General features: G+C 50.9%; 1 protein-coding gene across 1 annotated transcript; it reads right to left on the bottom strand.

Annotated features, from left to right (window-relative positions):
* Nucleotides 1–2710: 2710 nt before the first annotated feature.
* On the bottom strand, nt 2711–3762 carry LOC127311795 (uncharacterized). Its single transcript, XM_051342249.2, has one exon. The coding sequence runs from the start codon at nt 3720–3722 to the stop codon at nt 2829–2831; it is 894 nt and encodes a 297-aa protein (XP_051198209.1). The 5' UTR covers nt 3723–3762; the 3' UTR covers nt 2711–2828.
* Nucleotides 3763–19396: the final 15634 nt, after the last annotated feature.

Below are 19396 nucleotides of genomic sequence, written 5' to 3'. Positions count from 1 at the left end.
CGTTGGAGAGGCTGATCAGCTGGGGGTACATGGTGTAGGATTATCGGCGAGTGGTCAGAAGCCGCTGCCGTAAGATGGTGGAGAGTGGCGAGTGGAAAGCGCTCACTCCAACTTGTCGTCGCCAAGGCTCGGTCCAGCCGGACGCGACAATAACTTCCTCCCACAACCTTCTTCTCGAAAGTCCATGGCGTGCCTATGTAGCCGAGATCCATCAGCTCACACACATCCACCGTCTCTCTGAAGGCCTGGATCTGGGTGTTACTCCGGTCATTGACACCCATATGCTCCTCCCTATGGAGAACTTCATTAAAATCGCCGATGCACAGCCACAGTAGAGGTGAGTATGCCTTAATGAATTTCAGCATATCCCATGTCTTGTGGCGTTCACTCACACACGCCTCTCCATACACACAAGTTAGCCGCCACGGTTCCTCCAAGGGGGTGTGAACAACTACATCAATGTGATACTGAGAGTAAGGCAAACAATCAACTTTGATATCATTATTCCAAAAAATACCCAGGCCACCACTGCGGCCCGTACTACTAACAGCAAAAGCATTATCATATCCCAATGTTCCTGCTAAACTCTCTACCCTAGACTTGTGAATTTGAGTCTCCACAACACATAGGATAGAAGGGGCAAGCTCGCGCGCAAAGTCGCGAAGCTCTTGAACTGTCGCGGCATTGCCTAACCCACGGCAGTTCCAGAGAAAAGTACTCATTGTTCTGGGCGGTCCTCCACCATGGAGGCCGCCTCTTCTTCCATCTTCTTATCTTTCTTGGGTGTTGAATGCTTCTTGGGACGCTTCTTTTCTCTGGCAGATGGAGGCGGTGGAGGTGTTCCAGAGCGTTGTGGGTAAACTCTGCTCCCTCCCCCATCAAAGTCCAGTTTCATCTGTGCCCCCTTGTCCGCAGCCGGGCCGATCACCCCCTTCTCCTTCCATTCAAGCATCAGCGGAATCTGGTGCTGAGATGGAGCATCTTTTGCTGGGCTCCCATCGTTCAGACGGGCCTCAGCAGAATTCCTCTTGCGGTTCTCCAGGGAAGCCTCAGGGCCTCCACGCCCACACCCGCCATCATGTCCGCCTCGACCAGAACCTCTGCCAGCGCGGCCAGCTCCTCGCCCAGGGTGGGATTCTTGGCGTGGTTGCTTGTAATGCTGGTCCTGATCAGAGCTTCCGTGGAGTTGCGACCTGTTCCAAACAGTTTCCGCCAGGAGCCACTTGCCAAAACCCTCCGTCTCTGGAGGATGAACACCCGTACCACACTCCTCCTTGACATGGCCAATGTGGCCACACACAGCACAAAATCTAGGAATCTTCTCATACTTAACACGCATGACAACATGAGCTTCCCCTTCAGGCGTAATCGCCACAAACCGACGCAGCTCCTTCCTCACGTCCAGCCAGACACGTACCCTGACATAGTCACCACCCTGCAGGTCCACGGTGATCACCTCACCCACGCTCCCAGCCAGCTCGGTGATGATATGTTTCTTGCGAAATAACTCAGGAACGTCGTGGATTTGGACCCAAGCATGGATCCGATTTAGTTCAACTGACGAGGCTTTGCAGCTCCCGTCATACTTCTCAACTAGCAAGCCATGATCCCTAAAGATCCAGGGACCCTGCTCAGTTATTCTCTGCCAATCTCCCAAACAATTTGCCTTTACCATGAACCGATTATCCTCCAGGTCTCGAAAGGTTACCTCCTGGGCAGGTGCCCAGGCAAACTTCAGGGTCTTCTTCAGAGACGTCGCACTGAAGGGCTTTGACGACATCAATTTCATCACCGCCAGCCACTTCGAGTCCTCCTTCAGCGATTCCACTTCAGCCTTTGCCACAAACACACCTCCAATGTCTTCTCCCTTAAGGTTTAGGCTTCGCAGTAGTTCCTCGAGTGTCGGATCCGATCCCGAAAGTCCCCCAGAGCCAGAGCCTTCACCTTTTTCCCGAGTCACCGCCATGCCCTTGATCGCCTCAAAACCCTAGCCGCCGGTTCCACCAAGGCCGGGTAGCCGATCAGATCGGCCCCTTACTCAGCCCGAGAGGATCCCGACGAGAGAGGGCGAGAGGGAGTCAAGAAGGCAGGGAAGAACAGCCTCCACGGCCGGAGATCAGAGATCGCCGGCGAGGTATCAAAACCCTAGTCGCCTAGGTATCTTTGAGAACTTTTTTCGCGACCGCCTGGGACTGGGAGGGCACTGGCCACCGTCCACCGTCCACGACCTGCGCACGGCCTCCGTGACCGCCCAGCAGAGCTAGCCCACACACAATGAAACAGACTGGCATCGCACCACAAAACCTAAGTAATGAGTATGTTTGTTTGAGCATGGTGCATGTGTGTTCGGTGGACCATCATATATGGGCTTCGGCTTTAAATCTCTGACGGGCCTTAGCAGTAAATATCCTCGATTTGCATGACCACAGCCCATTTTGTACTACCGATAACGTCGAATGCTCTGGAATTCAAAGGGGATCCAGTACTTGTTGTTCTTCAACAGTCTAAATTGAGAAGAAACCTTAAATGATTAGTTTCTTTTTAGCAAGACATGATGTGTGCACTGTACATTAATTTTCGTGACCAAGATTACCACTAAGAACACCTCACGCTTAAACCCCGTCCTGCATACCTAAGACGCAAGCATCTTCAAAATACAGGCACATTCAGAGTGTCACAAGAACAGACCAACAAACGGATGCGCAAGAGCTGCAGAAACTCCATCTTCTATTCCTCATCATCATCTACTTATTTACAGTTACAATTGCACCGTTTTGCGGCCACTAATTTCACTACTACAATCAAGATGGAATGGAAATGGATGTCAGCTAGAAGATGTGCAGTGTGTGGATGTTGAGGAGCGCGACCCTGGTCTGCACCAGGCTCCGGAACACCTTCTCGCTGCCGGCCTCGAGCTCCTCAATGCACTCCTCCAGCTCCTCCAGCCGCTCCGCCACCGCCCCCATGGTCTCCTCCTCTTCCACCTGATCCCCGGACCTTGACTTCTTCTTCGTCTTCACCAGACACACCAGCGCCGCCGTCCGCTTGCACGAGCACGACTCGGCCGCCACGGAAGCCACGGACGCCGACATGGCCGCAACGGTCCCGAACAGCGCGGCCGAGGCCGACGCCGTGGCCGCCGCGGACTCCATCAGCAGCCCGGACACTTCTGCCTCCGCTGCGCCGCCCATGAAGCTGAGTCGCGACGGCCGCACCGCGCACTCCCTAGCGGCAACTGCGAGCCGCGCGAGCTCCTTGCCCGCCCTGCGCTGCGCGCGCACAGCTGAGGCTAGCCGAGCCCCGTCGCGGCGCCGCACGGCGGTCAGCGCCTCGGCCACGTCCTGCTTGAGCGCGACCACGGACTCCTGGAAGCAGCCGTGCGCGTCGGCGAGGCGGAGGAAGGCGTCGAGCATGCGGTCGCTGGCGGCGCCGGCGCCGGAGAGCGCGGCCTGGGCCTCGGGGAGGTCGAGCAGGTCGCCGAGCGCGGCGTGGAGGGCTTCCACGTGCGCCAGCCCTGCGGCCACGGAGGAGGACGCCGACGCCGGGCCCTGCTGCGCCCACGCTCGCACGGCCCGGATGTGCGTGTGCAGGTGCGCGAGGATCGGGTGCGAGCGGCACGGCAGGCTCACTGACCGCGCGTGGCACGACGGCGGCGCGCTCGGCTTGGAGGACCTGGACGGGCTGAGCGGGAAGGAGATGGACCGCGCGAAGCTGCGCGCCATGGCTAACGGTGGAGTGCTTGCTGGTTGGTGATGTCGCTGCGTGCGTGTGTGCCTGTGTCTCTGTGGCGTTGCTGGCTTATAAGGATGCTGAGCTGAGTTGGACGTTGTCTGAGGTCTGACAATGGCACGCGAGCGAGCGTGCGTGCATGCATGTGTAGTTGAGGTTGAGGTCACGAGGAAGGAGACGCGTACGTACGTCCTCAGGTTAGGTTTTTAGCTGTTCGATCTGTCTGACAAGACAAGTGGCATGAAGTGCAGTGGGCGTGGCAGGATCGTTCTTGATTTCTGACCTCTGTTTGCTGGTTAATTTTATATCGATCGCCTGAAACAAAATCAGATTTGTGATCTCCACACAGGATGTAAACCATGTAACAGCAAATTCCATCAAGATTTAGACACTTCCGTTTGAAAATTGGTTGAGCAGTTTATGTCATTTGGACGGAAAGCTATTCGGCGCACTTTATTGATTCGTAAACTACTCCCTTGAAGTACATCATTTACGAATTTAGCTACAAAAGCAGGAGATCATCGTTTCAAACACAATCAACACAAGTAAGAAAACCATGTCAAGCTAGCTCGCGCCACTTGGTTTGCTTTTTCATAACCAAATAATCTCGAGACACAAGTATTCCATGGTCGGAAGATTTCGGCTTGATGACCTTCTCCGCTAGCACCATGGAAAGAAAATGAGCTCCATGATATTAACAGTAGAGCTTCGAAGCGCTCCCTCTGAAACCCAAACGGCCAGATAAAAAACATGGGTGTGCACGACCGAAACCACCCAACCCAGCAATCTTCAGGCATTATTCCAAAACACGACAATCCACCCAGACTGGTGGGAACAACATATGACAGATCTTCAAACTTGGTGCGAGAAGAATCCTAGAACCGCCACCTTTATTCTTCGACTCAGATGAACATGCCCCCATGTTGCCATCCGTCATCCGACGACGAAGGAGGTTCAGAAAAGATCGTCACCTCGCTAAGTCATCGCTGCCAAGCCAATGGCGGTTGTAGAGAAGAAAACTCGGCAGCAGGTTGCGTTCCCCGGCTAGGAACCCGGCGGCGCTGCCCATGGTCGCCCGAACGATTCGGCCAAGGCCATCCTCGCGGTAGACCATAGAAGACGAAGCAGAAAAACAACCATGCCCTCTAGGCCCAGATCGGGCCCGCACCACCGCCAGCTCGCCACGCCCCCGTCGCCCAACCGCCGGTGTCCCACACCCCGTCGCCTTGTTGCCTCATCTGCATACCACCAGGCCCGCTCGGATGCACTGCTGGATGCACCGCCACCACTGCCCTCCACCGTTTGGCGGGACGGGCACCGCCACCGCCAGTAGCGCCGGTGACGGCAGCGGTCTAGTCAGGGCGACGTGGAGAGGGGCGGGCTTAGGGTTCGTGAGTCGCCTCCGGAGTCGCCAGAGCGGGAGCGACCCGGGAGGGGGAGCATGTCTAAGAAATGGGGATAATTTCACTTCCCGGCCTCTGCACCAACTAGGGATGCACACAACCATTAAACATGAGTACTAAGATTTTTAATCTTGTTAAAGATTAAAGCACAGTCATCAAGATAAATTGCATGAGTACCAGGTCCAGCCTGGACCTCATGTATAAATAGGAACCTAAATTCGCGTCCGCGAGGATTTAAACTTATGTGCTAAATTTGTACATCCACTCTCCTAACCAGTTGAGCTAGGCTCAGTCCCTCATTGTGTGAATGAAGGAGCAAGAGGGAATGAAGGATGTGGATCAGTGTTGATATGTAGGTGTTCCTTGCCAACATGAAGGGCAAAGTGAATGAAGGAGCAGGAGCATGCACGACCTCGAGGTAGCTGATGCACGCACACGGCGACGGAAGGACATGAGAATATATCTAGTGATACCTTTGATATCATGATACCACTCTTTAAAATTTTAATTGTAATGGTCAATAAAATCAGAAATAAATTCCTTGGTGTTCACAGGATGTGTATTTACATTGCCTATAACTTGCAGAACCATATTCGAAATACCGGTAGAGAAACAAAAAAGAAATCCCACCTAAACAGTGTCACATGAAGAAAAAAACAAAACAACACTATTCTATTTGTCTTTTTTGTTTTTCTTTTTGCATTTCAAATTTGGTTCTGAAAAATTTAGAGAACGCAAACGCACACCTTTTGAACATCCACAAATTTGTTTCAAATGCTTTTGACATATAGGAAATAAAATTTTGTGAAGCGGTAAGATATTGTTATCCGAGATAGTTTTTTTTCGAAATCGGAAATATCGCCCCAACTTCTGCATCCAAAGAATGCACACGGCTTTTTTTATTAGATTATTCGCAACACCTTACAAAAGCAATACAAAAGGTCAAACTCGAAACCACCTCGCTAAACCTACAGAGGATGAAGGGGGTGACAATTCACCAACTCATATCATCCAAAAATCAAATGCCTTCCCAGGCCGCCCAATAGCAGATGAGAAGCACATCCAGTCAAGCAGACTCTCAGCATACGCCAACGCACACGCCACAGAAGTTGCTACCGCCGTCTTCCTCGACTCCATCTTCAAGAGAGATCATCGCATTGACCATGCCAGGCTGCCATCGATACCGCCACGGCGCCACCAGACGACTCCACCATCCTAAGATATCTTTCCGGAATAACACGATCCGGGAGTCGTGGCTGCTTAAGAACGCGCATACATACGTCGTCCAGATCTCGAGGCTGCCTGCATAGAGTTCTTTTTGCCAGATCGGCAGATCGGCAGCTGGCTGCGTAGTACGTCCTGGCACTAGACGCCAATGCTGTTACACCTGTATCAAGCCGGCAGCTACGAGTTCTATATGCTCCTAGCATAGATTACTATTGGCATTCCCTATTGATTAGTGGGTTTTGTGTGATGAGCGTTGTGGGTTGTCCCCTGGCAAGCGAGCAGGGATCTCCTAGGACAGTGATAACTGATGATAATCCTATAATTTGTGAATTTGTGAGCAGGACAGGACATGACATGCCAGCGGGAGAGTGTGCGCGCACGGGCGGGTGACGACGGGATTGAGTTCACTCACACATAGATCAACTGGTTGGTCCGCGAGGCGAGGAGGAGGGTGCCAACAGGCAACTTCTCGGCTGGTGTGGAGATGCTTCCCTCGTGTTTCGCGATGGATATCCTACTCTTGGATGGATCTCGGGCGCAGCCATCGTGGAATTGCTGAGTCGTGCAACGGCATTGTCATCGCCAAGGATTGTATGGCGAAATAATAATTGGCATGTTTTGCACAGTGACAGGACGAGTTGACAAAATATATATACCTAAGCTAGCTGCAACTAGCACGTCCTCTCATCCATAATAAGTGTTGGTGATTTAGCTAACATTATATATCAACTAACACTTACGGAGTAGTATAAATTGAAGGGAAAGTTTTTTAAACGGGCCGAATGGAGGCGACGCCACCGGTGCTAAATATGAGGCTAGTGTCATTTTTTTTTATCGCAGAGAGCAGGCTTGCTGGAGAGACGTTGAGATATCCCGCCCAGCCAGTTGGCCACTCGTGCGGGTTGTTCCTACTTAATTCAACCTGCTGAACTCAAGCTAGCCAAAGACCAATGATAGGCGGAAATGGTGAATGGAACCTGGGTGCGCGCGCACCCATTTACGAAAAGTTCAAAAAATGCTATTTAAAAGTTTTAAAAAAAATGTGAAGTAAATTTTTGTATGTATATATTATGTTGATACGTACTCATGTGTGTTTTCACGGAAAAATACCATTGTGTGACCTACACAAAAATGATAAAATGCAAATTCCTATTCCTGTGAATAGTATAAATTCCTGTTCACTATACTCATTCGGACATTTTGTCATTTTTATGCAGGCTACACATAATGGTATTTTTTCGTGAAAACTCACACGAGTAAGTATCAACATAATATGTACATGCAAAATTTTACTTCACATTTTTTTGAAACTTTTAAATAGTATTTTTTTGAACTTTTTGTAAATGGGTGCGCGCGCACCTAGGTTCCATTCGTCCGGGTCGCAATGATAGGTCGATACATAGATATAGCAAATGGATGGAAGTGAAGGTCCAGCTTGCCCATTGCTGTTACGGCTTGGTTCAGGCTTCAGATAGACTGCCTACGCTAATACAGTAATACAGTACCACGTATGTATGTTAGCGGTCCAGGTTCAGAGAGCAAGTAGCCAAGTACGCGCCCGTGATAACGGTTTTAATTCGCATTGCTAGATGTCCCTCCTTGCAGTACGTCAGGTAGCTTGGAGAAGGAGATGGACCGCACGAAACTGCGCGCCATGGCTAACGGCAGTGCTTACTGGTTGGTTATTTCGCTGCGTGCGTGCGGGAGACCAGTGTGTGCCTGTGTCCCTGTGGCTCGCTGACTTATAATGCTGGAGAAGCTGTGCTAAGTTCTCTAAGTATCAGCTGGAGAAGCTGTGACGACGGGATTGAGTTCACTCACACATAGATCAACTGGTTGGTCCGCGAGACGAGGAGGAGGGTGCCAACAGGCAACTTCTCGGCTGGTGTGGAGATGCTTCCCTCGTGTTTCGCGATGGATATCCTACTCGGATGGATCTCGGGGCGCAGCCATCGTTGAATTGCGGAGTCGTGCAATGGCATTGCCATCGCCAAATAATTGGCATGTTTTGCATAATGACAGGACTAGTTGACAACCCAATATGTATACCTAAGCTGCAAGTAGCACTTCCTCTAGATACATAATAACTGTTGGTGATTTACCTAACTTTGTGTATATCACTTTAACACTTACTGCAAATCGAAGGGGGGAGTTTTTTAAACGGGACCAAATCAAGACGGCGCCACCAGTTCTAATTATGAGGTTAGTTTCAATTGTTTATCGCAGCTGTACTGCATAGAGAGGAGGCTTGCTGGAGAGACGCCGAGAGATTCCACCAAGCCAGTTGGCCACTCGTGCGGGTTGTTCCTACTTAATTCAACCTGCTGAATTGAAGCTAGCCAGAGATCAATGATGGGTCGATACATAGATATAGCAAATGGATGGAAGTGAAGGTCCAGCTAGCTTGCACATTGCTGTTACGGTTTGGTTCAGGCTTCAGATAGACTGCCCAGGCTAGTACAGTAATACAGTACCACGTTTGTATGATGGCACTGCAGGTTCAGACTAGTCACAATGGGAAGTATCATACACGAGTATCGTGTACATGATACTAGTTTATGATACTACCTCCACAATGCATAGTATCATAATATGATATCATACTTATGTCATATTTAATGTTTTATAAAATCTCAATGCAAATGTGTGTACATGATGTATTTGTTATGGAGTTTTCTAGGTTTATGTGTCATGATACGTTATCATATTATGATATCTCACCTCATTAATTGATGTGACACATCAGATTTTTGCCAACATAGCATATATGATACTATTTATGATACTCTCACTGGGGCTAGTCTCAGAGAGCAAGTAGGCAAGTACGCGCGCGTGGTACGGTTTTGATTCGCAATACTAGACGTACCTGTGTGCATGTGTAGTTCAGGTCGTAAGCAAGTTTTCCAACTGTAGAGAAGACAAGTGGCATGAAGGGTAATGCAGGATCTTTCTTGATTTCTGGACTCAGTTTTCTTGATTTCCTTTTCGAGGTTTTGAGATCGTTCTTCTGGACAAAATCGGGTTTCTGATCTTACAACTGAAACTTTTCCATTTGGAAATTGGTTGACACACTTATGCACGGAGAGGCTCTTTTACATTCATCTCTTCTCCGCCAAATCACATCTCTTATTCTCCAATTCATAACTTTGTAGATAATGCAAGTATTCTTCAAACAAAAGTGTTCCCCTGAGGGACTAGACTCCCTCTACAAAGTGACATGTGGGAGGGATGCATGCTAGTTTAAACCGTGACAACCGTTTGCAGTACCACAGCTTCCCTCCCCTTGGTTGGCCACTCCAGTGGCGACGAGGGATGGGAAACACTAGAATCCCCATATCTTCATGTAATTTGGGGCTGGTCCAGGTTGGCAGAAGGTGCTACAATGGACGTGGTGGACATGATGCACGGCCATTGTATGTGTTACCTCCAGCAGCATCTCCCCCCCCCCCCCCCCCCATCGTGTTGTGACATGTGTGCAACGAGGGTATACTTTTTTCAACATCCCATTTGAAGGGTAGTTGTGTTTTGTTGGTCAAAGTCAGTTTGTAAATAGAGATGACTGCATCGAAGTTTGTTTCACAAACTCGGCTCCTCCCCAGCCAATCTTTCTCCGATGTAAGTTTAGGGGTGTGGATGGATCTGCTACTCTACTTAGGGGTATAAAATATAGTGGTTTGCACAACTCCTCATGACATGTATTGCATAGAATAGAACACCTAAGAAATTATGAGCTATCCCTTAGAGGAAGATTAGTTCTCATTAATTCAGTACTCACCAATATGGTATTGTATATGATATCCTTCTTTATTTTGCCAAAAGGTGTATTACACAAGCTCGATTATTATAGATCGAGATTTTTTTGGCAAGGGGATACTGAAAAAAAAGAAATATCGATTGGTCAAGTGGTCTGTCGTATGCCGCCCTAAAGATATGGGTGAGCTAGGAGTTCATGATCTTGAAGTCAAGAACTCAGCCTTATTAGGTATATATGGCTTTTTAAGTTACTTACCGAAGATGGCGTATGGCAGACCTTGCTTAGAAGAAAGTACATCGGTGACAAAGCGCTATCCCAGATCCTTTGGAAACCGGGAGATTCGCATTTTTGGGCTGGCCTAAGGGCATCTCCAACGAGGCGACGCAAACGGACGCTGAGTGACCGTTTGCGTCCGCCGTGACCGAAAATGCGTCTGACCACTCCTCCAGTGACCGGGCCATCCGCGGCAACACAAACCTGGCCCAAATATGCGCTAGGTTTGCGTCTCCGCGGATATTGCGCGGTCGCGAAAACTTCCGCATTTGGTGCATCCGGGCCCGGTTGGCAGTGACTAGGTAAGCAAAATATTTTTTCATTACTATTGATTGGCCAAAAGGACCATCTTTACAGAGATGGCTAGTCGAGTTAACCTAAAACTACAACGACCGTACCTACTCGCCGTCGCGGCCTACCACGTCCTCGGTTACTCGCAGTCGCGCGGCCTACTACTGGCCGCCCGAGGGGCGGGCGCCATCGTCGAAGCGGAGCGCTTCACGCACTCCGCGCGCCGTGCAGGCAGCGATCGGACATCTCGTCCTGGCGCCTGCGGCGTTCAAGGGCCTCGGCCAGAGAGGGGTCCCACAGGATTCTCCTGGCCATAGATCTGGCCTCTGCCTCCGCCGCCGCCGCCTGGGCCGCCACCTACAACCGCGCCAACTGGGCGTGGAAGCGGACATTGTCCCTAGCCGCATCCGTCACCGCTTCGTCCCTGGCGGCGATGGCGCCCGCCAGCTCCCGGTTCTCCTGCTTTATCCATGCGGGAGAAGGGCCCCTCCGCTGGAGCGAGTCCAGGTCGGAGCACATGTACCCCCAAGCCATGGCGACCGCATAGCTGACGGCTTCCTCCTCCGCCAACCTAGCTTGACGGCGCAGGGCGTCCCCAGCCAGGGTCTCGAAGGAGGCGGCCAGAACGAACTGGTCGCCGGCGCACTCAAAGCGGCCGGGTACAGGGGCGTCATCATCGGCGATGTCGTGGATGACGGCGTCCGCTGGTGGGGCCGCCGGAGGGGGCGCCATCGCCGCCCGCGCCTCCGCGAGCGCCGCCATGGCGTTGGCGAGCTCGGCCCTGGCGTCGGCAATTTCCGCCATGGTCACTGTTGTGGGTATACTTCATGGGTGTACCATCGACAGTGCCTAGATCCGGCAAGCCCGGGTGGCCCACGGACGGTGATGAGGCATGTGGCCCATCGGGCGGCCCAGTTGCTATTGATCATGAAGGAAGAAGTCCGATCCCAGATCGATGGCCGGATCCGTACCGACATAGGAGTCACCCGGATCTGTGGAGGCCCATGAGGAACCCGGATCCAGTACGATGTATATGGAAGGCGGATCCGTGACGTGCACGGCAAGATGTAGTACCGTAGCTAGGCTGTCTGTAATCCGGCTAGGACTCTCCGTAGAAACCCTAGATCCGAGCGCCTATATAAGCCGGATCCTTGAAGCCCTGAGGGGAGATCTCGAGCTAGAAGCGAGACAACCACAACACATTGTAACAACGCGAAAGCGCCCAGATAATTCCAGACAAGCAGCAGTAGGCCCTGTCATCGTGCAGGTGTTCCGAAGCTGGGTAACTCGCGTACCACCGTCCCGTGTGCACTCCGCCCTATGGCCCCTACTTCTTCTCCCCCTCGTGAGGATCCCTCCTCCGAGGTACCGTCGATTAGGCAACGACAGTTGGCGCCCACCGTGGGGCCTGTGGCGTCTGGAGGTCGGAACCGGGAGGGTTCCGCCATGGGAAGCTACGACGACACCATCGCTGTGGGGCGCGTCCTTTACGCCGGGAATCTGCCGATCGTCCCTTCGGATGAGTGCTGGATTCCGGCTAGGACAAACCCCGTCAAGCTCTCCATCGTCCCAATTGGCGGCATTCACATCTTCATCGGGGAAACCGTCGATTCCGACGGAAACCCACTGGTAAATGCTTGTGACGCGACCGCCGCAGAGCTGGACGCTGTCGCGAAGATCCGATCTGAGATGCAGGAGCTTCCCAAGGAAGATTCCGCCTTAGATCTGGAAATTTCAAAGCCCACCCAATCCGCCCCTGAGCAGGAAACAACGGTGGAAGACCAATGCAGATCCGCCTGGGTCTCCCAGGTGTTAGAAAAGCAGAGGTGCCACTTCGTACACTTCTTGGCCCATACCGCCGGAACTGCCCCTCAAGAAGACGGAGCTGGTCCTGAGCAGGTAGAGGCACCGGAAAACGGCGCAGATCCGGATCAGGCTCAGCCTGTCGGAGAAAGCGAAGCTCCGGTTGAAGAGTCGATTTTGGGCAATCTGAGCCCAATTTCCGGAGATACCCCCTCCATGGAATCTGATGACTTCGTCCGCAAGCTAGGGGAGTACGGTTTCGGCGATCAGCCTGAAGTCGACTCCGCCCAGCCTAAGCAGGTTCTCGCAACGGTAGCAGCGCTGGGACAAACTGGATCTGGAGACCAAGCCAGCCAATCTGACCCCCAACCATCCCAACAAGGATCTCCAATGTCTCGGGTGCGACCCCAAAGGGATTCTTCCTCGGAGGAAATCCTGTCAGCAGAGGAGGTGGCCGCGCGAGCAGTTCTTAACACACCTATAACCCCGGGTGATGCCGCAGATCTGGAGGCTCTAGAGACCACCAGAAAGGAAATGCTGGCCACAGCCAAGAAGCTCGCCGATACCGAAGCTGCGTTAAAGGTAGGGAGGGCAGATCATGCAGCCTGGGCGGAAAACTTCGACAGACAGGACCGCGAGATTGCTGCCACACTCGAGCAGGTCAAGAGCATGAGGGCTGAGTGGGAGGTAAAGATGATCTATGCGCAGGCGGAGGCCGATCGAATTGTTAGAGAAGCAATTCCGCCTCGCAGGATACCCTTCAACACGCCCGCAGATCACCAGCCGCTGGAAACCCCAAAGGACAACATGCAAAAAGCTGCGGAATTGCTGAAGAAGAAGGACGAAGAGGTTGATATCAACTATCTCCGCACACTTGTCGCTTCAGCAATGCAGCAGCAGAGCAAGGCGGATACTTCGCGCAGGCTGGAATCCAATCCGGATAACTGTGTATCTACCGCGCAGAAGGACGCCCGCGCTAATCGGCATCCCGACGATGAATCACACACCGGATCCTCGGAGCGAAGAAGAAAGACCAGGGAACACCCAAATCCGATCCCCGTTCCGTCAAAGACGCCTTCGTCAGATCCAAGAAAGGGAAAGGATGCGATGTATTCCGGACGAGACAAATACCGCAACCCCTCTCCTCCGCCCAACGGTTACCCACGACCCCCTCGCCGCCGTAGTCCAGCCAGGCCCCTAGGGCATGGTGGGATTGTTATCCGCGACAACGTGCTGCCAAGAAACAGAAATAGGGAGCGCTCGCCGGAACCTCGCCGGAACCAGAACAACGTTCATGAGCCCGAGCTCAGAAGGAGTCGGAATGAGGACCGTGGTCCAGAACCTCGCCGGAACCGCGATCCAGAACCTCGTCGGAGCCATGACCCAGAGCCTCGCCGGAGCCGTGACCCGGAACCGCATCGGAACGACCAGGGCAGCCAACGCCAGGGCGAAGGCAGCCACAGGAGCCGGAGCCAGCACCTGGAAGGCCGAGGAGAGTCAGAAGGCGGAAGCAAGAAATCGCACCGCCCACCTCGCAGGTCTCCCTCACCACCACCTAGCGGTGGAGGCGGAGGTGGAGGCGGAGGCAACGGTCGAAGATCTCGCTCTCGCTCAAAGTCTCCTCGCCACAGCTCACGCGACGCACGGGATCGCCTCAACGAATACAGAACCGACTACATTGGTCCGAAGTGCTTTGGCAGGATGATTCGAGAGGAACCAAAACCAAGGATGAACCTCAAGCTACCCGGAAACCTGAAGCATTATGATGGCACCGAAAGGCCGGATACCTGGATTGAGGATTACTACAATGCTGTAACCTTCGCCGGAGGAACACCTAACATCGCCTGCCGCATGCTTCAGTTGTACCTTGTAGGTCCAGCCCGGATCTGGCTCAGCGACCTCGAGAAGAATTCCATCTTTTGCTGGTTCGACCTGAAGAACGCTTTCGAGAAACACTTCAGGGGCACCTACAAGAGACCTGCCACAACAAGCGACCTGCAGGCATGTATCCAGAAGAAGGGCGAAACATCGAGGAATTTCCTCACCCGATGGTTGGCATGCAGAAACGAGTGCGAGAACGTCGACAACCGCACGGCAATGCACGCCTTCATTTGGGGCTTGCAGCGAGGAGGATTGCTACGGCACAAGCTAACTTGCATGGTCAATGCAAATCAACTGACGTTGGACGACATGATCACCATCGCCAGCGATCACACTGCCGCCGATGACGACGCAGACGGTGATCTCGCAGCCACAGCAATCCCCCTGCATCAACAAAAGAAGAACCGTGACAACGGTGGCAGCAGCAGTCATAAGCGTAAGAACCCTGATGACCAGAAGAGTGGCGGATCCGAGATGGTCGCTGACAAGGTATCAACTTGTCAATGCCTATGGATTGTAGGCTAGGGTTTGGTTAGAAGTAGAGGGTAAGTAGATCTCGAAGGTTTCAGCCGAAAAGTACTCGACGATTATGAAAACTAGGGTTTGTAGACAATGATTCGATCCTTTTTTCGTCCCTCGACTCCCCCTTTATATAGGAGGTGGAGCCGAGGGATTCGTGCTATACAAGTTACAGAGTCCGGGACGGTTTCTAACTCATCCCGCCAGATTACAGATAACACTTCTTATTACAACTCTTGACTTTCCTTGATATATCTTGGGCTCCCGAATCTTCTTATTCTTCGGGTAGTGGGCCTTCAGTAAACCCCGGGTACTATCTTCGGCAGGCCCATTTGGGATGCCTATGTCAGTAGCCCCCGAGATTTTGCTTGAATCGTAGAATCAGGGAAAATCTCCACTGTTTATTTTTATTCGAAAGCTTCAACTTTTTTATATTTCTTCACATAAAATTCTATATTGTACAGGGATAATGGTAGTTGGGGCTAGTTCATCTGACGGATCAGGTACTAGTTAACTGCTCTAGTGGCAATCCGCAAAAACCTACTTCAAGATCACGTCCCTGGACATGATCTCGGGATACTGGTGTAAACTTCGACAGGTGCCGCTTAAGGTCTTACCATTCTGTCGAGTCCCAGTCAAATTTATCGGGTACCTAACGCGTCCGTTAGGATTTTTCTTCGTATCTGTTGATACGGATAAAGGTAGCAGAGCGCAGTCTTTGGCGATGCCACGCCCAGTGAAACGGATGCGGGGTCTTACCTTCGCAAATTTGCGGCATTCAGAAATTGATCGCAACTTCGGCGTTCTGAGAATATATTGTCGAGTGCTTTCCCGGCTGTTGGAATGGCACATTTTATCGAGTCAATTTTGACTTATATTGTTCTCCCGATGGGAGTATATGTAGAGTTAATTATAACTCGAAATATACTCTCTTGCTTTTCTATCTTTTATTTTTGAACTTCATCGGGTACGCGAACAGCGTTCCCGATGGGAGTAGCCCCCGAGGCTACAACCAAGAACTTGTGCTTGGTTGTAGGCTCGACATTTTAGTCCACCTTGTCGCTATATTGTCGTTATTTCCCAATATGATCTCTCTCTTCTTTTTTTATCTCTCGGGTGCGCGAACAGCGCTCCCGATGGGAGTAGCCCCCGAGGCTACAGCCAAGGACTTGTGCTTGGTTGTAGGCTCCCGCAATTTCTATATTGCCATACTCGAAATTTTACTTTTTATCGAAGTAGCCCCCGAGCGTTTGGGCAAAAACTTGTATTTGATCAAAGGCTCCCGAAGTATTTAATAATTCCTCCTGTCGCCAATCTTCTTTTATTTTTCTTGTCGACATGCTTCCCTTAAACAAAATTGCTTCATCTCTGTTTATAATCTTGATTTTTCTGCCTTGTGGGTCCATTGTTTCCACCATGTTGACACGTCGTGCAAGTGGGGGACACACGTCCTCCGCTTTTCTGGCGCACGTACAGTAACGCCTATCTCAGTAAAAATACCTTTTTACCCTTGTATCTAGAAGATCTTTTTTCACCACACGATTTCTTCATCCAACGGCGCACTGCTTCACCCGATTCTTATATAAACCTTTCTTCAACCTCCGTTCATCCCCTCGCTTGCGCCGCTCATCTGTTCCTCTTCGCAAAAGCTTCCCCTGCGCCCACTCTCTCTGATCATCCGCACTCACGAGCATTGCTCTGCCCATTGCCGTTGATGCCACCGCGCACGCGACTCACTCGCCACAGTACTCCGGAATCCAAGATGGCCGCCGAGGATCTTGAGTGGGAGAGATCTAAAATCTCCAACCAGGACATCAACATGCTGAAGAGGCTTGGCCTCATGAAGAAGGAAGACGCCATCCGCTTTCCCAGCGAAGAAAGCTACCCCAAGCCTCCAATGGAGTACCGGGTTAGTTTTGTTGATCACCTTATCCGTGGTCTTTCGACCCCAATTCACGATTTCCTCCGCGGCCTTCTTTTCGTTTATGGGATTCAACTGCACCAGTTGACCCCCAATTCCATCCTTCACATTTCTATTTTCATCACACTTTGCGAATGCTTCCTCGGAATCCCTCCCAATTGGGCTCTGTGGAAACGCATTTTCTGCCTCCGCCGCAATGGCTCCCACAACGTCACTTATAACATAGGTGGCGTTGTTATCTGTGTTCGTACTGATGTCGATTATTTCGACGTCAAATTTCCTGATTCTGTCCAAGGATGGCGCAAAAAGTGGCTCTACATTCACGAAGAAAGCGCCAACTCCGTTGAACACAACATAGTTCCTTTCGACGGAAGTGCCAGAATTCAGCGCCGCCGCTCCTGGGATGCCGAAGCTTCTGAGGAAGAGAAAAAGGCGACAGAGGCACTCATGTCTCGTATTCATCAGCTTCAAAACACTCGAGGCAAAGAGCTGTCTGGTGTTCAAATCACTGCCTACTTCCTTAGGATTAGAGTGCAGCCTCTTCAGGCTCGCAAAAATCCCCTTTGGACGTACTCTGGCGAAAACGACGCCAACAGAATCTCCAACGATCTTTCTGTAAAGGACTTGGAGAAATTGGTTCGAAGAGTTTCTCGACTAGCCAAGAAGGATCCTATTCCCTCCTCTTGTCGAGTAGAACCATTCAGTGCTTCCAATCCTCTTCCCGAGGTATTTTGTCTTCTCGAGTTTTTGTCTTGTTCTAAACTTTTCCTTGCATCTCATTGTATTGGTATCTCGCTAATTTTCTTTTGTCGCTATTTTCTTGCAGAACCATCCTACTATGTCTTCCCTTCCTCCTCTTCCTGAGGATGGAGAAGTCGAAGAACAGGCCATCGTTGCCGAAGATACTCAAGGTTCTTCTATTCCTGAAAGTGAAGTCGCGGGTTCTCACAAATCTGCGGCTTCTCACGAAAAAGAAGTTGAGTCTGAAGCCAGTGAGTCGACGCAATCCCTTCCTCCTGCTGTTTCTCCAAGGAACAAAAGGAAAAGGACTGATGCCGAGGATTCTGGCACCTCTAAGGCTGAAGAAGTTGTTCCTTCTCATCCGAAGGCAGCTTACGATCCTTATGTTGAATCCCTCGTCAGCTCGTAAGTCGTCTTTATTTCTCCCTTTTTTTTTTTTTTTTTTATACTCGAAATGTTTATCTTGTCTTGCTTTTTATGCTGCCGATTTTTTGATCAATAGTGATGACGAGGAAGAAGTACCAACTACTGACGTGGCTCCTCGGACAAGCACGTCACGTACTGTACTTGCTTCAGACACGCTAGTTGAAGGAGAAGAAACCTCGCCTCCTCAACAAAACGTCGTCACCACTACTCCACCATCAAGCCCCCTTGCTCCTTCACCAAAAAGGACAAGGGTTGAAAAGATTGTTGAACCTGCCCCTCAGTTGGGCAGTTCGTCGACTCTGCTCTTAGATGATGTAAGCTTGTCGACATCTATATTTTCCTTATTTTGTTTTTTCACACCTTTTCTCTTTTTCATGCCGATGTTTCTCTTGCAGTGTTCACCTTGAACAGCCTATGATCAAAGATCTTCTCCGCATCGGTTCCCAATTTATTGGATACCGTGAATATGCTAATAGAGCCGAAGGTAACGACTTTTATACTTGTTGTTTTTCCTTGATTTTTTACTCCTGTTGCTTTTCGCGATTTTGATCTTTCTTCTCTCTCTTTTCCATATCTCGACAGAGAAACTTGCAGAGGCCAACGAACGCGCCAACGCACTTGCTCGAAAACTTGAGCAAAGTGAGGCGGCTCGCAAGAAAGCCGAACTCGCTGCTAGCAAAGCCAAGGCCGAAGCTGATGAAGCCAAGGCGAAAGCTGCTGGTGTCGAGGAACTGCAGAAAAAACTTGAGGATGCTACAGCTGCCTTGGATGAGCACAAAGCTGCGCAAGCTTCTCGTGAAGAAGGAATCCTCAAGCGCCTGAAAACTCAGAGTCGCCGCACTTTCAGTAATTTTGCTGATCCCTTCTATTTTTATGAGAATCGTTGTTTCTTGTCTTTTCACTAATGCTTTGTTTCCTTGACAGCCCAAACAAACCAGGATTTTGATTTGACGAATCCTATCAATGACCCTGTCCTTGACGCACTTTCCTATCTGGAGCTTCATGGATCCGAGATTCGTGAAGGTGTGTCGAATGCTAGCGCAGTGTTGTCGGCATTGTTCCCCTACTTCTTCCCGAAGAAAGAGGAGCCTGCGACTTTCCTCAACCTTGCCAAGATGTTCAATACACCGGAAGACCTTGGACTGAAGATGCGCCAAGAAAATATGAAGGTTGCCGTTGAGAACACTGTCGCGTTGGTTGCTGACAGTCGACAGACTATTGACTGGATGAAAGTTGGCGACACCGAGCAGATAGAGCAATCAAGATGGAGGTCGTTGATTAAGGCAGCCAAGCCCAACACGAAGAAGATCTTGGCCTATCTCGGGATCAAACCAGCGTCGACTCCTAGCTCATCAAGGCCGGAGGTCTAGTTGCATGCCTCTTTATTTTTCTTTCTATGTTTCTTTTGCTCTTGTCGCCAAAGTAGTC

The sequence above is a fragment of the Lolium perenne genome, chromosome 7 (assembly GCF_019359855.2).
Source record: "Lolium perenne isolate Kyuss_39 chromosome 7, Kyuss_2.0, whole genome shotgun sequence".
NCBI lineage: Eukaryota > Viridiplantae > Streptophyta > Magnoliopsida > Poales > Poaceae > Lolium > Lolium perenne.
The sequence above is the reverse complement of the archived record's forward strand: the minus strand, read 5'-3'. Positions and strand labels throughout refer to the sequence as shown.